The sequence below is a fragment of the Teleopsis dalmanni genome, chromosome 1 (genome assembly GCF_002237135.1).
Source record: "Teleopsis dalmanni isolate 2A chromosome 1, ASM223713v2, whole genome shotgun sequence".
Classification (NCBI taxonomy): Eukaryota; Metazoa; Arthropoda; class Insecta; order Diptera; family Diopsidae; genus Teleopsis; species Teleopsis dalmanni.
Window position 1 is genome coordinate 17,754,585 of NC_051846.1, and position 18,141 is coordinate 17,772,725.

General features: G+C 29.8%; 4 protein-coding genes across 5 annotated transcripts; 3 read left to right on the plus strand and 1 right to left on the minus strand.

The window, feature by feature from the left end:
• The first annotated feature begins 1,820 nt into the window (after nt 1–1,820).
• LOC119662022 lies at nt 1,821–7,696 on the plus strand. The gene is made up of 5 exons (XM_038071565.1): nt 1,821–2,999; nt 6,641–6,793; nt 6,856–7,111; nt 7,172–7,338; nt 7,458–7,696. Exons 1-5 carry the CDS (start codon nt 2,916–2,918, stop codon nt 7,572–7,574), a joined length of 777 nt encoding a protein of 258 aa, XP_037927493.1. The 5' UTR covers nt 1,821–2,915; the 3' UTR covers nt 7,575–7,696.
• A 1,650-nt stretch (nt 7,697–9,346) lies between these two features.
• Nucleotides 9,347–12,754, plus strand: LOC119662033 (U-scoloptoxin(01)-Er1a). Its single transcript, XM_038071575.1, has 3 exons — nt 9,347–9,554; nt 12,217–12,548; nt 12,607–12,754. Exons 1-3 carry the CDS (start codon nt 9,480–9,482, stop codon nt 12,692–12,694), a joined length of 495 nt encoding a protein of 164 aa, XP_037927503.1. The 5' UTR covers nt 9,347–9,479; the 3' UTR covers nt 12,695–12,754.
• Nucleotides 12,755–14,870: 2,116 nt separating this feature from the next.
• Nucleotides 14,871–16,215, plus strand: LOC119672396 (GDP-D-glucose phosphorylase 1). Of its 2 annotated transcripts, none has more exons than XM_038083431.1 (4): nt 14,871–15,215; nt 15,274–15,507; nt 15,733–16,042; nt 16,104–16,215. In XM_038083431.1, exons 1-4 carry the CDS (start codon nt 15,069–15,071, stop codon nt 16,211–16,213), a joined length of 801 nt encoding a protein of 266 aa, XP_037939359.1. In that variant the 5' UTR covers nt 14,871–15,068; the 3' UTR covers nt 16,214–16,215. The 2 variants fall into 2 exon arrangements, with proteins under 2 accessions (XP_037939359.1, XP_037939358.1); XM_038083430.1 differs by having other exon boundaries at nt 14,876–15,215; nt 15,274–15,657.
• Nucleotides 16,216–16,222: 7 nt separating this feature from the next.
• On the minus strand, nt 16,223–17,841 carry LOC119672395 (queuine tRNA-ribosyltransferase accessory subunit 2). Its single transcript, XM_038083428.1, has 6 exons — nt 17,691–17,841; nt 17,367–17,635; nt 17,123–17,304; nt 16,688–17,066; nt 16,503–16,628; nt 16,223–16,447 (listed from the first exon to the last, which is right to left on the minus strand). Exons 1-6 carry the CDS (start codon nt 17,799–17,801, stop codon nt 16,261–16,263), a joined length of 1,254 nt encoding a protein of 417 aa, XP_037939356.1. The 5' UTR covers nt 17,802–17,841; the 3' UTR covers nt 16,223–16,260.
• Between the last annotated feature and the right edge of the window lie 300 nt (nt 17,842–18,141).

The following is an 18,141-nucleotide window of genomic DNA, read 5'->3' on the forward strand; positions in this document are numbered from 1 at the left end:
AGATTAAATGGAAGTGGAACTGACGGCGTTGTGTACAACAGCCTCTTAAACTCAAACTCCCATTCAAGTGAACGTAACCAATCTGACAAGACTATTAACTTGGTTCAGCCCTAATGCTTTTAGTTGACAGCTCTGTCCGATCGGTAAAAAAAGAGGCCTCAAAGTTTCTAAATCTTCTCCTAACCAATAATGGTCATCTCCACATGAGATAGAAAACAGTTTTCATCTCATCCACATTCCAGTGATCCGGCAGCATCGCTACGCTAGTTCTGAGTGAATTACACCTTAGTTAAAGCTGCTGACTGTCACATTTCTTGTTCAGTTGAAACCAGGTCACTTTTTAGATCTGACAAAAATGTTCATCTACTCAATTTTGTTAAGTTATGCTTAGATATTTCTGTTTGATTGCCAGCATGGCCGTTGCTAGTGGGATATCAATATCTGACAAATAAATATCAGGGAGCAGAGTATCTGCCTTCGCATGCTCTTCTGCGTTGCAGTTGCCCGAGACCGAGACTGTGACCGGTTATCCACGTTAACTGTATACTGGTACGCTCAGTTCAGCATTCTTGAACTACCAAAGATTTGGTGGCAGTTTTATTTGGAGAAATCACAATATTCTGCACAAATTTTTTAATTTTTCATTCTTTTCAAAGCTTTTTCTTATGCAATAATAACCATAATTTAATATACGCCATTTCTTTTAGGTTGTCTTTTGGATTGAGACCATTTACCATTTAATTACCATTATTCACTCATAGACATCACTGTGCTAAGCATGCTTCTGGAGGTAGTCTAGAACTTTTTTTAATATATTTGGAAACGCCAAAGCAAGGGCTCTTCAGTGTTTTCAAAATATATTTTAATATGTAATTGAATTTTTTATTCATGCATTATTATCTCTTTATTTTTTGTTTAATTAGTTGAGGAGCATGAAAAGCACCAATAGAAAAAAGTATCTTCATATGTAATATTTATGTAACTGAAATATGTTATGAAAGAACTCACTATATATATTTTTGAGTTATGCATTAAATAATTAAATGGGAGTTCTGGCTCCAAAAAATAATTACTTCAACGTTTTGTATTTATCTAAAGAAAAGATAATTGAATTACTGAATATCTGAATATCTGAATATCTGAATATTATTGAAATTATCTTTAAATGCTAACGAATTGCAAAAGCACGACAAACTATTTGGTTTCGAATAACATTTAAAACAATTTTAGAAAAATATTTCTGTCCAGCTGAAGTTACTTCTTCTGCTAAGAAATAACAAATTAGCTTTTCAATTAGCTTTTCAGCTGAAATTTCATGTATTTTGAAGCAATATTTTATTATTTAAACAATAATTAAAAACTTAATATGCTTAATTTTTTTTAAAATTTTTTTGAGTATTTAAATTAGTATTGTTAAATAAAATGTGGTTAAATAATTTGGTTCTTTGGTGATCATAATGTCTTCGCTGCACCGACATTTGGCAATGGAAATTAAGTCGCCAGTTAAGTCGCCAGTTAAGTTTAGCTAACATTCACCCAAATTAATTGAAAGTTTTGAGTTAATAAAACGAATTGCAGCATAAATCTTTAATTATCATTATGGCAACACATCAAAGCACGATTTACAGCAGAGCTTGTCAGGCTGTCTACAATCTACAATTAACTGCAAGAATTTAAGATACCACTTTATGCCACATGCTCTATAGACAGATATTATCATTAACAATGAAATAATGATTGTCAATCGAAGTTTCAGTTTGACATTGTGCTGTAAGACATCAAATTTGTATCGTTTGCTACGAATCTACACATCGCCAACAGAAACTAAACTAACCCGCAGCAAAGCCGCAGCAAACACTATTGCGACCCCAACTAATTTACGTACCGACTTTCAGTTGAGCCAAGCTTCGATTTCTGAGTGTCTGAGTTAGAGCGAGCCGCAGCGCATCTTCGAGTTATTTTGATGGCTTTCGTCGAGCTGTGAAGACATCGCGCAGTGCATACTCGTCGCTTTTAACGTGTCTTACATTGTCGTGCCGATTGCCTTGCATTTCGCATTAAGGCATTAAGTGTTCCAAACTTACTTACAAATGAAGATACACATTTAAACGTTTCTACGGTTCATTCTGAAGTCGTGAATTCGCAGTGATTTAACAGAATTAAAAACGTTTTTATGCTGAATTTTGAGAAGCAATTCCAATTTGGTTTAAATTTTGTATTGTGTGTGATTTTGCAGTTTTCGTATCTGTCGTCGAATGTGTTTTCGAAGTCGCTTGGAGAACAACGAGCGGGAATTGATCTTGGCATTATTGAAATCACTTTAAACCTACTTTTAAATTTGACTACAATCGAAGAAGTGCTTCAGTGTTTTATAACTTTCAGTGTTTGATTCGATTTGTGTTGGTTGATAGCGATTCTAGTGCTATTGCTTGTGCTGTTGCAGATACTTTTTAGTGATCATAACTGAAACTGCAATTTGAAACCTCGCAGTGTGGTTTTGGTGCCGATACCGAATGGCGAATGGCGAATGCCGAATTGTAACAGGGCTTAAGCATCATTAAATGCACATTAAATGCAAAATAAAATTTATTGAACTATTATTAAATAAATTAAAGCAGAATCTAAAAGATTTGTTTTGCAATCTTTGAGCTAATTATTGGTAATATAATTGCGTTTCTCTGACTTCTCGATTTCAGTAGTTTTCTATACTTTATCTAACCGAAATTTGTGTTGTGACAAGTTCGGCTGCGGTTCAGTGTCTTATGTAACTTTGCAACAATAACATCAAAAACTATTTGACATTTTTTATTTAATAAAAAATATAAAAAAAAATATTTCACTATTTAAATACAAAAAAGTGATATATAGCAATTAGTGATCCGCAGATTAGAACTATATTTTTTGTTATTGTTGAAATGCATCAATTAAAAGAATTATATATTTTTATTGCATTAGCAATTTTTTTAACCAGTTGCAATGCTGATGAACGAAATCCAAAAGTGAGTAAAAATAACATTTTTAATATATATTATCTATTTTAAGCATTTAAAAAAAATCCTTAAAAGTATTACTGTAACACATTTGCAATACATATATACCATATATTATATATATCATTTTTAATGCATTAATTTTATCATTTTTAAGCATTTAATAAAAAATCCTTAAAAGTACTACTGTAACATATTTGCAACATATATATATCGTATATATAATATATATTATCATTTTTAAGCATTTAAAAAAAATCCTTAAAAGTATTACTGTAACACATTTACAAATATTAAAATTGTAAGTGAATTTTAAAAAATATTTAAAAAAAAATACTCATTGGGTCATACAAAAAGTTATAAAAAAATAAAAAATATTGACACAAATAGTTATATGAAAGAAACAAATATGTAAACAAAAAATAAAAATATGAGTAAAAATAAAAATAATAATAATATTCAACAAAATTCAACACATTTGAGAAATCATATTTTTTAGATATTAGATAGATACATAATAATAATACAACCAAAATTGGTTAATAATAATAACCAAAAAAAAAAAAATACAACATGATATCTTAATAACATTTATTAATTAATATTAAATTTACATATAAATTATAACTATCTAGAGTAAGATTACATTAATTTATTTACAATAAAAAAAAACAAAAATAATAAAAATAGTTAATGTGATTATTATATATTTTATGTGCCATAAACAAAATCTAAGCCATGTTTATTAAAAACAAAATAAAACAAAATATAATAATTTATTGTTTAAATGTCAAAATTTTGTTTAATAATTTTGTTTTTGAAACGGTCTAATTGGTCAATTGTTAAATACTACCTTTTCTAAAAAATAAGTCAAATCACTTTGACTATATTCTATAGTCAATTTCAAGATACTGTAGATGACTATAGAATATAGTCCAAATATTGGTGTAAATAAAAAAATTTTTAGAAACTAATTTTTAAAAATGTGAATTGTTTATCAATTGACGAATTAACCCATTTAAAAAACAAAATTACTAAACAAAATATAATAAAATGTGTAGTAATAAAATGACAAAATTTATGATAAATAAAGATAACAAATGCAGTGAAAATACTCTTGAGAGAGAGCGGACATTTACCGACATTCAACTTTTATTCGTTAAAAAGAGATGACGGACCAAAAAGAATTAAGTTTTTCCAAATAATGAAAAAAAAATCTCCACTCAACAAAACAGAAGACAGTCAAGAAGTCGATATGAAAGTGAATACCGTGTATATCTAATGATATATGTTAGTATCCTACCAATACCAATAAGTCAATAAGCATCAATGACTTCACTATTGTCCAATGGTATTACTTTAGATTTACAAGTACAAAAATTGAATAATGGATAATTTAAAATCATCGCCTGGTTAAGATTGCAATGGTAGAGAAATCAACACTCCCTAAGTTACCCGGTCGACCACCGAAGAGATGGCGTGGATGCTGGACGTCTGGCTCTACAAAAAGATAATAATTTGATATGTCATAATTTAACATAAATGTATCCAATTCTATTGTTGTGACAAAACAGGATTTCATCCTATATTAAAGAAGAAAAAGAAGAAGATAATTTATATAATAATTTTTTAATAGATCAGTAATATAATTGTCAATGATAATAATAAATTAATTATTTACATGTGACAATTCTCATGTCGTATTAATATATAATAATAATATTTTATTATTTTTAGTATTATTTTTATTTATATTTTACTTCATTTTTAATTTGTTATATTACAAAGAAATTTATAACATATGTTATATATGCATTATATAAAGCTTACAGCTATAATATTTTTGCCATCTACCGAAAGTTTAGATTTTTGGTTATTCTTTATAACACTTTATTTACACTATACACTTTCACTTGTTTCCGGATATTGCAGTAGTTCCAGTTCCAATAGCTAACCTCGTTATAATTTATTATTATTTTCTATAAATACATAAATCTTCTTCAATCTACAAATGTTCCTACAGCTTGGCCCTTGTGTGACGCCATCGTGTAGATATCTACCCTGTAAGTTAGTGTACTAGTATGTATTCATTAAAATACTATTGTGTATTTACTTTAATTATTAATAAATTTAATAATAATACATACATATAGAAGCATCAATCAAAAGTATTGATTTACTTTTATTTGTGTTTCATCTATATGGGCTTGTGGTAAAAAATCAGTTAAACTCGTGTTGCAACCGCAAATCTCCTTCAGAGAAGCTATATTATTATTTGCATATACATAAACTATTACTGGGTGTTTCCTAATAAAATGACATAAATGAAGGAGATGATTGCTTAGTCTAGGAAACAAGAAAACTTAGTCTATGAAAAACGGCATCTCATATAAAAAATATGTTCTTAAGATAAAAGGGAAAGTATATTAACAACAAACAAATAACCAATTATACAAAAAGGTTTGTGATACGTATATTACGTTTTCTAGAACCTGAAAAATTGAAAAATGTTTCAATTTACAAAATAAATTAACTGACAATTACCATAGTTTCCATGTACTTGTAGCAGTAGAACAGGGATTAAATACTAATATAAAATTTAATAGATTCAAATGTGATGGTATACAATATAAGCTAAGTCGAGATTGTGGCTCTGAGGATGAAAAGGAGACCGTGCTCCATCTTATGTGTCAGTGTCCTTCTTTAGCTAGAAGAAGATTAAAAATCTTCGGATCCCCTTTTCTCACCGATCTGATTGAGCTGTCAGATACTGTAATGTTAGGGACCTAGTCAAGTTTATAGAACTGTCAGGTTGGTTGTCCTTTACCTAATGGGGGAGTCGTTACCTTTTTCAGCGCTGGCTGTGTATTGATTTAAATCTATGTACGTACCAATGCTATTCCTATGGTACCACAATGGGTCATCATTTCAGCTCAAGTGGGCTTATTGGAAACAAGGCCGCCACTCCAAACAACCAACTTACCTAATATAAGCTATTCAGGCAAATTATTTTTGAAATATTAACTGTTTTATGACTAAATTTTATTTTCAGGTAGGCCTTTTTTTTGCCAACCTACACGACAGTTAATATTGTAAATAAATTTCTTATTTCTTGTTTAGGATTTATTTTAGAAATCATCTCCTGCATATCAGTTATTTGGTAAAGAAATACACTGTACATCTTACATAATTCAAAGAGTAATCTTTATTTAAAGGCTTTTTCCAACTAAGTATTGAGATATTAATTGTTTTTTATTACAAACATAACATGTTTTAGACTGGGTCTCATGTACGAGTATTAGAATAAAAATGTTTTACACTTTTATAACACAATCAACGCCGAAGCAATAAACAAGCAAAAAGAGTTTTCTTTCAAATTTTTATGGGTTTTTGGCAATAACGAAAAGATGTAATTAATAAATAATTTTAGTACAAAATTAATATTAACAACTTAGTCTTCAAAATTAGAGAATGACTTATGTTAATTATTTTAAATGTGTACAATAAAAAAATATTAATTACAATATTATAAATAGCAGCAGAATTGCAATACACTTTTACTTTAAAAATTTAATATTTCAATGTTTAATATTAAACATAATTTGATAAATTAATAATTTCTCCATTTCTAATTTCGGATTTAATTAAAGAAACGTCAAATATATCGAGAAGAAGTGCTACCGCATGCAGGTGGTCGTATACCAGATACAGCATTCGAAACTGATCGACTTTTCCTAAATCGACTACAAAAAGAAGGAATTTCAGTACCCGATGGTATTGTACCAGAACAACGCAACCCACAAGTATTAATAGAGAATACAGACACACGTTAAACATATAAACTATTTTTGTATAATATTTACAGGTTTATCCTTATCAACATAAAAGTTCAAGAACAGTTTATCATATAGCACTAAGTTCAGATGCACGTTATATACCTGCTGAAGGCAGATATCACTATCAAAAAGATATTCCAACAGTTGAAACAACTTATTTATTTCCGCAAATACATGGTCAGAATATAGATCTGATGCCAACGATGCCAGCATATCCAGTTTACAAACAATTTCAATTACACAATCCACTTTTGAATCAAGTGCGATTGCAACCCAAGAAAAAAGGTAAAAAGTTCAAACAACAAAGTAATCTTCTATCTTTAACATCAATATTATATTTTGTAGCTCAATTATTCAATGTATCGCCAACTGTGCAGAAGGCACGTAATAATCCTTACAAAGTAGAGACTTACCAGAATGTGAATTTACTTAATATACCAGTGAGTCCAACTTATGGTAAACCAATGGGCAAGAATAACAAACAATATTTGCCAAATTACGGTTCGGCACATGTGAGTCTTTTTTTGTACTCTTTATACCACTCTATTCTACTCCAAAATTTTTAAAATTTCATTTCATATTTCACTTCTATTGAGCTCATGAATATAATAAACAATATAAACTCTTTCAGCTCTTTAATGAGTTCGATGATTTATTCCATGAGTTGGACATAAGCGAAACTAGCGACAGACCTGCTAATGGCTATGAGAAGGCAAAATTCTATCCATCGACAAAATTGGTTTACTGAAATTTATTTTTACATTTTTACAAATGAAATTGTATTATAGTTTAAGTCCTACTTTTAGATATCGAAATTGTATACATTTAATTATAGATTAGCCAATTCAAAACAGCTTTTAGTAAATTTTTTATATGAAATTATATTTGTTTTTTTTATTGTTTATATTGCTTAGATATTGTAGGAAAATTTAAAGATAAAATTTTATTCAGTTCCACATTCACAGATCTACTAAATAATAACGATAAGAATAACTACTACCACAACATGATCTCTTATGTCCTACATTTTTTGCTTAAAGGGTTGAATTATTCTTGTCAACAGTTATGTAATTCAGATACAAAGAATTTTTGTTTGCATTATTCATTTAAATAAATCTGGAGACACCTTTATTAAATACCTTCAGAATCCGTCTATTAACATTCAAATTTACGATCCATACTTATGAACTTTATTTCAAAAAATAATAAAATAAAATAATAATAATTTCTGTAAATTTCTTGAATTCTTGAAAAAGTATTGATTCAAAAAAGGCTTAACATCTTAAATTGTTTTCGTTCTCAACGCTTGTTGAAAACTTGAACCAAACAATCAAAGAAAAGCGACCAAAATTGGCTAACAGAAAAAGAATAGTATTCTATCATGACAATGCTAAGCTACACAGAGCTTTAAATACTCGGTACAAATTATCGGAACTTGTTTGGAAACTTTTGATGCAACCCCCGTATAGGCCGAACCTTGCAACACCCGACTAACATTTACTTGGCTCTCTGCAAAACTCTCTTCATGCTAAAAAATTGGTCAATCGTAGAATCACTGAAATTCACTTGGATTGTCTTTCGTCGATCAACAATAGAGATGGAATTATAAACTTATTAAAGAAAAATGGTAAGAGTTCATAAATAATACTGCTCAATATATACTTAATTGAAATTTATTTTAAATAAAGAAAATTTATACAATAAATCAATAATTATTATTACTTAATTTGATTTTTTAATTTTTTTTTTTTAATTAAAAAAAATTAATTTTATTACCTGTGATAAGAAATCCATTTCGAATAGTTAAAGGGATAAAAGTAGGATCATTTATGAATCCAAAATTGTTTTTTTTTAATAAAGTGAATTTTACCCGTGATATTTTCAAAATTTTTCTGTAAATACACGTTTTGAAACTTGAATTAAGATTTAAGATTTAAAATTTAAAATTTGGGAACTTATCAATATAAAAGTGAACTCCTAACATGAATTCATGGTACTACCTTATTACTGCTTTAACGAAAAATGAAAATATCAAATTTTTAAACAAATAATGTGATCATGTTAAGCTCTCGCATTTATCAAGACATAGGCTTAATTGATCTACTTCAAACCACAAATTATTATACGTAACCATGACCCAAATTAAATATCTCTCTTGCATCTGATACTCAAAGTATCTAATACTTTATCTACTTTTAGGCTTATGTGAAATATAAGCTTCACTTGAACATAAAATACATAGATTACATAGACATATAGCTCCTTCTGGAGCGCATGAAAGAGCTTTTCTAATGCAAGACACTGAAGTTATAAAACTCTAACTTATTGAGCGGTAAAGCACGAAGTTTTAGCATTATCAAAAAGCTGCTAGTACAAATAGCGTTTAAGCCCGACTTAGAGGATGCCAAAGTGTGTGAGTGCAAAGTCTGCACAATGTATTGTAATGAATTTCTGCAGTTACTTTTGCTTTTAATTGAGGTGTAATAGACCACGCTCTTCAGTTACGGTTTACAGCTCGACGAACGTAGTTTACAGCTTCAAGCCTTGTTTACAAATAATTAACCCAAACTTGTTGTGGTTACTTTAAACTTATAAAAACTAATTAATTGAAATTATAAATACCTTAATTAAATAAAATTGATTCAAATCAAAGATGAAATTGATTGCCTTTATCTGCTGCGGTCTGGCATTCACCATAGCGCAATTGTTGGCTGCTGTGGAGGGGCAGGTAAGCTGAGTCTTTGTGTGTTTGTGTGTTTGTGTGTTCAAAAAGTTAGAGAATATTTTAATTAAGTTATTGTTAATGCTATCAAATTAAACAATTAAGGCTTATTAATTAAAAGACTTGTATTTTCGCCTCAGCTAGCAGACAATTAATTACATTACAAATTGCTTAAGGCAAAATCCGAATGTAGAGCAACATTCACTTTTGACCCAAAAATGTAAACAAAGCTCGACTGGACAAAAATATTTGGCTATGCACAAAATTTAAGCATAGATTAAATATCAGACAGACAATGAACTAAAGGCACACTGCACATTGATACCACATACTCATAATAATTGTTTACTAATATGTGTTATCTATTAAGTCACTTTTCTAGCTCAATTCATTTAATTTTTCATATTTGCAAGTTAAGTTAGTGCAACAACAAAGGTGGCAATCTCGTCACACAACCAACCGGTTAACCCAAAGACTGTATCTTAGATACACAATGGAACCGTTACGGTTTCTAAGATCGCTTATGTAACATTTTTATGTTAGATTCAGCTTTGTGCTTGCAATCGAATTTCAATAATAAATTGGCCAATCGGCGAGTGTGGCACTCGGTTATCGGCGAGTGTGGCACGTAGTCTTGAGTAAGTGAAAATCACAGATACGAACAGACACAAGAAGATACAACCCAGAGAAATGAAGAAAAACTACATAAAATGAAAATGAAATTTTTGCAATCGTTTAGATGGGATGAGCAACTTTTAGTGGAAGTGGATCACGCCTCTAATGAACTGCAATCATTTAATGTAATCGCTAAACATATTTCCACATAAATTAAAACCAAAGAGTTTAAAAATCAGTATTAAGAAAAAATATATTTTTTTTAAAGTGAAAAGCAACAAAATATTATTTGATAATTGGTGAAAGACTATACCTTTTATATTGATCAGTTCTGATCTTTTTTGGTTAGGTGAATAGTTCAATTTGACTATTTGATGACAGAATATTTCATATTTAATTACGGTATAGTTCGGGGAATCATGGGATAAAAATTAATTCATTTGAAATATTACCAAACAGATAATGCATTTTTCGTTCTCAATGATAATTGATTGTTTTAATAATTTTTTTCTTGTTTGAAATGCTGAATACTATTAGCATTTGATCGCACATAAAATAAAATATATACATTAAGACTGAAAAGTTTTCGGAAATTCTCATTTAAAATTCGCGCGCTGTATATTTTTCGATATTTTAAGTTTATGTAGTTTGGCAGCACTGTCCTTAATTACTATGCCAAAAATGAGCGCGATCTGTCAGACAGTTCGTTTACGGCAGCTGTTGAAACCAGTTCACCTCAGTAGGGCGTTGCGAAAAAAACAATGGAAAAAAATATTGAACAAAGAGTTTGCATCAAATTTTGTGTTTCGAACGAAATTTCGTGTGCAGAATCGTTGCGAATGCTACAAAAGGCTTATGGGGAATCAGTTTTATCGAAAACTCAAGTTTATGAGTGGTACAAAGCCTTCCAGGACGGTCGTACGACCGTCGAAGACATTTCGCAACGCACTACTGAGGTGAACTGGTTTCAACAGCTGCCGTAAACGAACTGTCTGACAGATCGAGCTCATTTTTGGCATAGTAATTAAGGACAGTGCTGCCAAACTACATAAACTTAAAATATCGAAAAATATACAGCGCGCGAATTTTAAATGAGAATTTCCGAAAACTTTTCAGTCTTAATGTATATTAACATAAATATATAATTTTAGTAAAAAAATGAAGAAGTTTGTAACAATTGCTATAAATTATATATAAACTCTGCTCACGATAATACAATCATGCTATAATCCGGATATTGTGGTAATCTGGATATGTCGCAACACAGTTTTCATAATAATCTATGTTATCCAGACAAACAAAAAATTACGTCACTAATTCAGAAACAAAATTTTTTACTACATTTTTTATTTCTTTTTTACCTTATTTTAGCCGCCCTACTAGGACTTTCATACACATATAGGTTAAAATTTCAGTAAGGTCTTTAAAAAGTAATCTCAAAATATAAATAAATGCTTCAAAAACTCTGAAAATTTCCAATGGTTACTACAAAATGAACCTAAAAACTTATATCTGTTATATTTGTTATCGTTTAAGATCAATAGGTTTATGCGTGGATTACGGTGATCCAAATTCAACTAACCTTTATTTTCTGCATACATATTTTTATACATATTTTATTATATATATTCGTTTCCAAAAATGAAGTACAGATAGATATGTAGATACCTTGTATAAACAAACTGATACCTCATATATCACATAATAATTCTATTATTCAATGAATCTATAATAAGTAAATAGTAGTTTACTACATTATTAGTAGTAATTGAAACATAATTATCCAGACTGTCTAGAGCAGGACTGTCCAGACCAGATGCGATCGCGGGCTAAGACAAATTTCTGTATAGATTGGAAAGCCGCAGAAACATTAAAAACATGTCGTGGGGCGCACAAATATTAGTCGCCGACCATATGCGGCCCGCGGGCCGTACTTTTTACAGCCATGGTCTAGAGCATAATGCATTTATATATTATATTGGATTTTTTTTTAGTATATGTATAATAATCACAATAAAAAGTATTAAATATTGTTAATTCTATAATAAAATAGGCTTTTGGTCATTTGTTTCATCCTGCAACTGAAGTACATCAGAAAGAAGAAAAACAGGATCTAACGAAAATACCCGGAGTTGCAGGTGTGGATTATCCAATATATCATGAAGTACCGGCGACAAACTTTCATTGTGCTAATGTTCCAGCAGTACCTGGTATGTATGCAAATGTAGAAACTGGATGTCAGGCATATCATGTGTGTCATGATGGCCGTGAAGGTCATCAAGGAGCTTCATTTCTTTGCACTAATGGAACGATATTTAATCAAAAGGAATTTTCATGCGATTGGTGGTATAATGTGAAATGTGAAGAAGCTCTGAATTATTATCAGTAAGTTATCTTTACTATAAATAGTATACAAAGTTTTTATGGTTTTTTTTTATGATAGCTTGAATGCTGACCCCGAACACAACCCCTACATACCGAAAAAGAAACAAATAGAAAATCATCAAGATGGCTTTTTAATTCACGCCTAATTTTCAAATGGATATTTTTAATTTTTGGATTAACACATTTAATATTAGTAACGTAATATCATTAAATGTTTTATAATTTAATGAAAATAATTATTTACGAATACTTAAATACAAGAATTATTTCCAAGACCACTGATAATGGGTATTTGGCAATACTCGAAACAGCTGTATGGTCAGCCAAAAATTCAATTAATTAAAATAATATAAAAAATAAAAAATTTTTGTTGTTGTATTTCACTACTGTTCGAAAAAACCTCTTTATTAAATGTTTTTATAAATAAATTCTTCGCTAAATATTAATTAGTTCTACTGCGTAATATCCAATAAATGATAAAAAATATGACCACCCTCATTTAATTTTAAATCATCGTGCAATAGACAATTATATAGGAATACACCCACTTCATAAATTTTTAAGGTGTATGAGAATATCGCATTAAATGTAGCTTCTTGACATACCTATAATACAAGACCTATCCGTCCAAAATCTTACTTTCTTGATTTTCTAAGCAAATCCGCTTACGACTCGCACCTCTAACTAACTTTAGACTTAAGTGGAAGTTATTCTTCTCAATGGAAACTTCTCAATTTAAGTCTCATTTAGGCTTTGATCGCGCGACGCGATCAAGTATACACGTGATCAAATACATACAAGGAAACAAGTATTTAATAAGAGAGAGAAAGAGAGACAGAGAGAGCTTACTCGCAGATATTGAAGTGATTCGACAAGAAAAATTAATTCCTAGTAATAATTTATATTCAAATTTATTAATTTCGATCTCTAGGTGCTAATAACTTTTGTATTTTTTACGCAATGCGATATGAAGAAGTCACATTTAATGTTAATTTTCTAGAAGTCAAAAGCATTACCGACGATTTATCAATGTTTCAATCGAATAATATCCTTGCAAAAATGAATACGCTGTGTTCACCGAAAATAACGAGAATTCGCCGCCAAAATTAATTTTTTGCATTAAAATTGCTTTTTCTCTTCAGGCTGCCGTATTATTTCTTTATACGTGCATTTTTCAAACGTAATATAACTACAATTAACTCTTTTAGATATTATTTTTGTTCCATACTCCATCATGTGCTTAAGGATACAACAAATGATTTCCAATTATCTCTATTTTGCGAAATTTGTTAAAGTTCATTAAACGATTTACCAATTTCAGTATTAAGCTGCGGTTACATTGCATGCGAATTTTGTCTTGCTTGTTCTTACGAACAAATTAAATGTATGTAGCCCTATGTGAATGGTTATGGTTGCTGAGAACTATTCGCGCAACGTCTAGTCTTTCTCATGCGAATATTTGATTAAACAAAATATTTTGTTTGAAATTTATGCGTTCGTGCAAAATTGAAGGTGTAAATAGTGAAATTGAGAGGTGTGTGTAATTTTCACGTAATTTTAAGTTTATAAATGGAAATAAATTTGAAAACATACACTACTTTTAGGAAATGGATTGTTATTTGCTAATTTCTTTGTTTGAGGAATAGACAAACTCTCCATTTTTATACCTTGAAAAATAAAAATTATGCACCCAAATTCATCTTTTGCGATTTGAAATTAATAAATAACTTTATAACGAATTTTCCGCTAAATACATTTCATCTTCACTATCCATTTTGTTCTCAAAACAAACAAAACAGAACTGTTAATTCGCAAGCAATGTAACCGCAACATGCTATGTGTTCTCATGAGAAAATATATGTACGAACACGCATGACAAAATTCGCACGCAATGTAACCGCAGCCCTAATTGTTCTTCAGCAAGTTGTCGTTGGCCTGTTTCTACGCCGCGATACCTAAGAATTCCATGTTAGCGCTGCGTGAAACCTCGTCACACGGCTTACGTAGGATATAATTTTCATTAATTTTATGTTTAATGTTTAAATTATTATGAATCTCTTGAATACTAATTTACAAATTTTAAATGAAAACAAAATGCTATGTGTAAATTCAAGAAAATCTGTGAAACTTAACCCAGCCATTAATTAACAATTAAGACAATCGATCAGATAATAAAATATTTAAACGGATATTAACGGTGTTATAAATTAACTAAGGGGAAGAAGATCAGCATATAGATAAAGATTAAGAATATCGTACTTATTCTTTAGTCGAAAGTATATAAATGATATGTATTATTCAGTTTGAATAATTTTACTTAGGGTTATATTTTTATGACGTGTTCATATGACGTTTGTGTTCGCCATGTATAATATGCAACAGACTACATTTGGTTCAAGCAATGAATATATTTGTTCCACTGTTGTTTTTACATCAGCGCGTTTGCAATAAAGTGCCAAAATCAGCTGAAAAGTCAAAAATGGGCAAACGGTTTCAGATTTTATTTAAATTTTGACTGAAATGGCTGCAAAACGTAGAATTGCTTTTGATCTAAATGAATTTAAAAAAAAATATTGTCTATTACAAAATATTCCAAATGTATTCGCTTACAACTTAAATGTATCTGAAAGCAAGTATTTGCCTGGAACATGCAAATTTTACGCGGAAGTAAGTATTTTGTAATCCCTGCTTCTACGCAGCAATCTCAGTAAAAAGAATTTTAAAGCTTAATCCAGAACGTACGCAACTGCGAAGGCACCCTCAAACCATTTCCTCATTGAGACCAAAGTTTGATGAAAATATGTTTAATTTCAAGAAAATAAATCCCAATGAGCAGTTAATGCAAATTACATATAATGATATCAAAGTGGATATGATAATCAACAGAAGTCCACTAACTCCATTTCATACATTAATTATTCCTGATCTAAATGGAGAACATGCACAACACATTACTATAGTGAGTTTAAACTTTAGCATCAGACTATTGCTTGATCTACAAGAAACAACTTTTCGCATTGGTTATAACAGTCCAGGAGCATTAGCGTCAGTTAATCACTTGCATTTGCATTTAATTAACTTAGATAAAGTCTTATACATAGACATAGCAGTTAGTACCGAATTTATTTTGTTAAGCAAAAACATTTAACAATCAATTTTAATAATGTATAAATGTTACATTTAGGAACTGGAACTAATAAGCGAGGACTACATTTATAGGCTTCATCCTCATATGCCTACAGAAGCGATTTGTTTTGTTGTGGACAAGAGTGATAGTGAAATATTATTAGACGTTAAAATAAAACAGATTTATGATTTTGTAATGTGGCTATGTGAAAATAATTTTCCGCATAATATTTTTATGACTAAATGCATTAATAGCATCAATAAACTAAAAATATTTATTTACTACAGACAAGAATTCTGCGTTATTAAGGATTTGAGTTATTATAACATTGCTTTCTGTGAACTCTCTGGATACGTGCCTGTTGGTGGTGAGTCTTTTAAATATGTTGAGTTGAATATAAAAAAAATAATATAGATGTTGTTCTTAAGATAAAAGCTTATTCGATAAGCTGACTGAGAAAGATGTCATTGAAAGAATTCAGAATGAAAGTGGGAAAATTTCTAAAAATATTTATGATTACTTTAATAAAAAAATGTAAACATTGCGTTAGAAATTATATATTTTTTACTAAAATAAAATTTGTATTCAAATATCATTGCTGTTCAGTGTAAAACCTTTGGCTGCTATAGTTTTCACATTTTCCAAGATAATATAGTCAATTTCATGATCAGAGTTTTGATATTTGATTAGATTTATTAAATCTGCCAAATTGTCATTTGCAATGCAAGTCCGTATGGTTTCGAAATACTGTATATAATGATGCAAATTATGTCTGAAATTAAAAGAGAACTTAATTTAATATTTAAACGGCAAATGACTTAACTTACATCATTAATAAAATAGAACAAAGCAGCTCTCTTGTTTTGTACAAGTGATGAATATATGCACGTGTGTGTTTCTGGCATGCTAAGCAATCACAATTAGAAATTAGAGGTGTGAAATCTTCTTTTATGCTGTTAGTGAATATAAATTAATAATTGTACTTTAAATATAATTTATATATTTTATTTACCTCTCATCTGTTATATCGACAAAAGCACTCGAAAGATCTTTAACGTTATCAAAATTATAATTAAACGCAAGAGCTTTGTAGTTTGCAGCAGCTAGACAAGCGTACGATGTATCAAATATATCCACACCCAAACGGATTAGTTCTAGTATAACAAGAGGTGTATAAGCGCCAGACATAAGTTTAGGTTTATCAGCATCCATTTCTTTAATGCAGTGAGTTACAACTTTTAACAATTCCACTGTGGGTATTTCTGTGGCAGTGAGACCATTATTGTGAAATCCTTCTAGTAAATACCCACCTACAATATTCTTGCCGTTCATATGTGCATGCTTTATGGACTGTGTGCGTGCGTATGTATTATAACCTCCGACAATAGGTGCTGTAATGATACCAAATATACAAAACTGTTAAGAATATAACAATATAACTCATTACCCAAAACTGTGCAACTTTGCAGATTTAGTGCATCCGAATGCTTTTTATAGCAATCCTCCATAAACTGTTCAGTTCTATCTACAGATTTCTGTACTCTTTTTTTACCGCTACTAAAATTTGTATCAGCATCACTCAATCCTGTAAACAAATCAGGTGCAAACGATTGAACAAGTTCCATATACCTACAGATCATAAACGGTAGTTATTTAAACAATATGGTTAATTAATAACTATATAGATTTACCGCGTCGCTGTTAGAGCCTCTTTACCTCTTCTCGTGTAAAGTGGTACCATATCTTTGTCATTAAAACCACTTGGCGTAATTTCACATGGATCACGTATCATTAATAAAACTGGGTAGTGCTTATAACCTACATAAGCACTAACACTATCTTTAAACAATTTAAGTGACTCTGCCATGCTGTCCGTGTTAGCCAACGACATTTGTAGTACGTGCACATCCTTACTCACATAATCGAAAACTTCACGACTTAAATAAGGTATGCTTCCTCCCTAAACATTAAACGCAATTATACTTTACTTTTGCCGAATATAGTAAACAACTTACTTTAGTTGTTTGGAGTAGTAAAGGCGTCTTAAACTTATGTCCATTTTCATTGAAGACTAAACATCCAAGCCGTCCAGATGATTTGCTTATGTTACCTACAACAAATTTCATATCGAATTTTTTTAAGTAAAGCACATGAGCCACTTTTTACCGCATAACACATGTTTTCTTTGTGTTTATCTTTTGCATTCATATTCGTCAACAATATAAAAAATTATTGAGTGTTGCTTCTTTTCAAAATAAGTATGTACAATATTTTTATGTTATTATTAATTTTTTATAAATATTATTTATGTATGCAAAGCATATTTTATAATGTTTACTAATCTAAAATTTAGAAAAATATGTTTTTGTATTCATGCAGGTGTAGTTTTCTTTTTTGCTAATTTTATTATATAATATTTTTTTAAGATAAAAGTATACACATAAATAATTTAATACTACATACCAC

Coding starts and splice junctions, on each gene's coding strand:
- LOC119662022 (XM_038071565.1), top strand. CDS start 2,916: ATGCATCAATTAAAAGAATTATATATTTTTATTGCATTAGCAATTTTT. Junction 3,000..6,640: donor CTGATGAACGAAATCCAAAA/GTGAGTAAAAAT, acceptor ATTTAATTAAAG/AAACGTCAAATATATCGAGA. Junction 7,339..7,457: donor CAAATTACGGTTCGGCACAT/GTGAGTCTTTTT, acceptor AAACTCTTTCAG/CTCTTTAATGAGTTCGATGA.
- LOC119662033 (XM_038071575.1), top strand. CDS start 9,480: ATGAAATTGATTGCCTTTATCTGCTGCGGTCTGGCATTCACCATAGCG. Junction 9,555..12,216: donor TGGCTGCTGTGGAGGGGCAG/GTAAGCTGAGTC, acceptor ATAATAAAATAG/GCTTTTGGTCATTTGTTTCA. Junction 12,549..12,606: donor GAAGCTCTGAATTATTATCA/GTAAGTTATCTT, acceptor TTTTTATGATAG/CTTGAATGCTGACCCCGAAC.
- LOC119672396 (XM_038083430.1), top strand. CDS start 15,069: ATGGCTGCAAAACGTAGAATTGCTTTTGATCTAAATGAATTTAAAAAA. Junction 15,216..15,273: donor CATGCAAATTTTACGCGGAA/GTAAGTATTTTG, acceptor AGAATTTTAAAG/CTTAATCCAGAACGTACGCA. Junction 16,043..16,103: donor TGGATACGTGCCTGTTGGTG/GTGAGTCTTTTA, acceptor GTTGTTCTTAAG/ATAAAAGCTTATTCGATAAG.
- LOC119672395 (XM_038083428.1), bottom strand. CDS start 17,801: ATGAAATTTGTTGTAGGTAACATAAGCAAATCATCTGGACGGCTTGGA. Junction 16,629..16,687: donor GTCGATATAACAGATGAGAG/GTAAATAAAATA, acceptor ATTCACTAACAG/CATAAAAGAAGATTTCACAC. Junction 16,448..16,502: donor TGTTCTATTTTATTAATGAT/GTAAGTTAAGTC, acceptor TTTTAATTTCAG/ACATAATTTGCATCATTATA.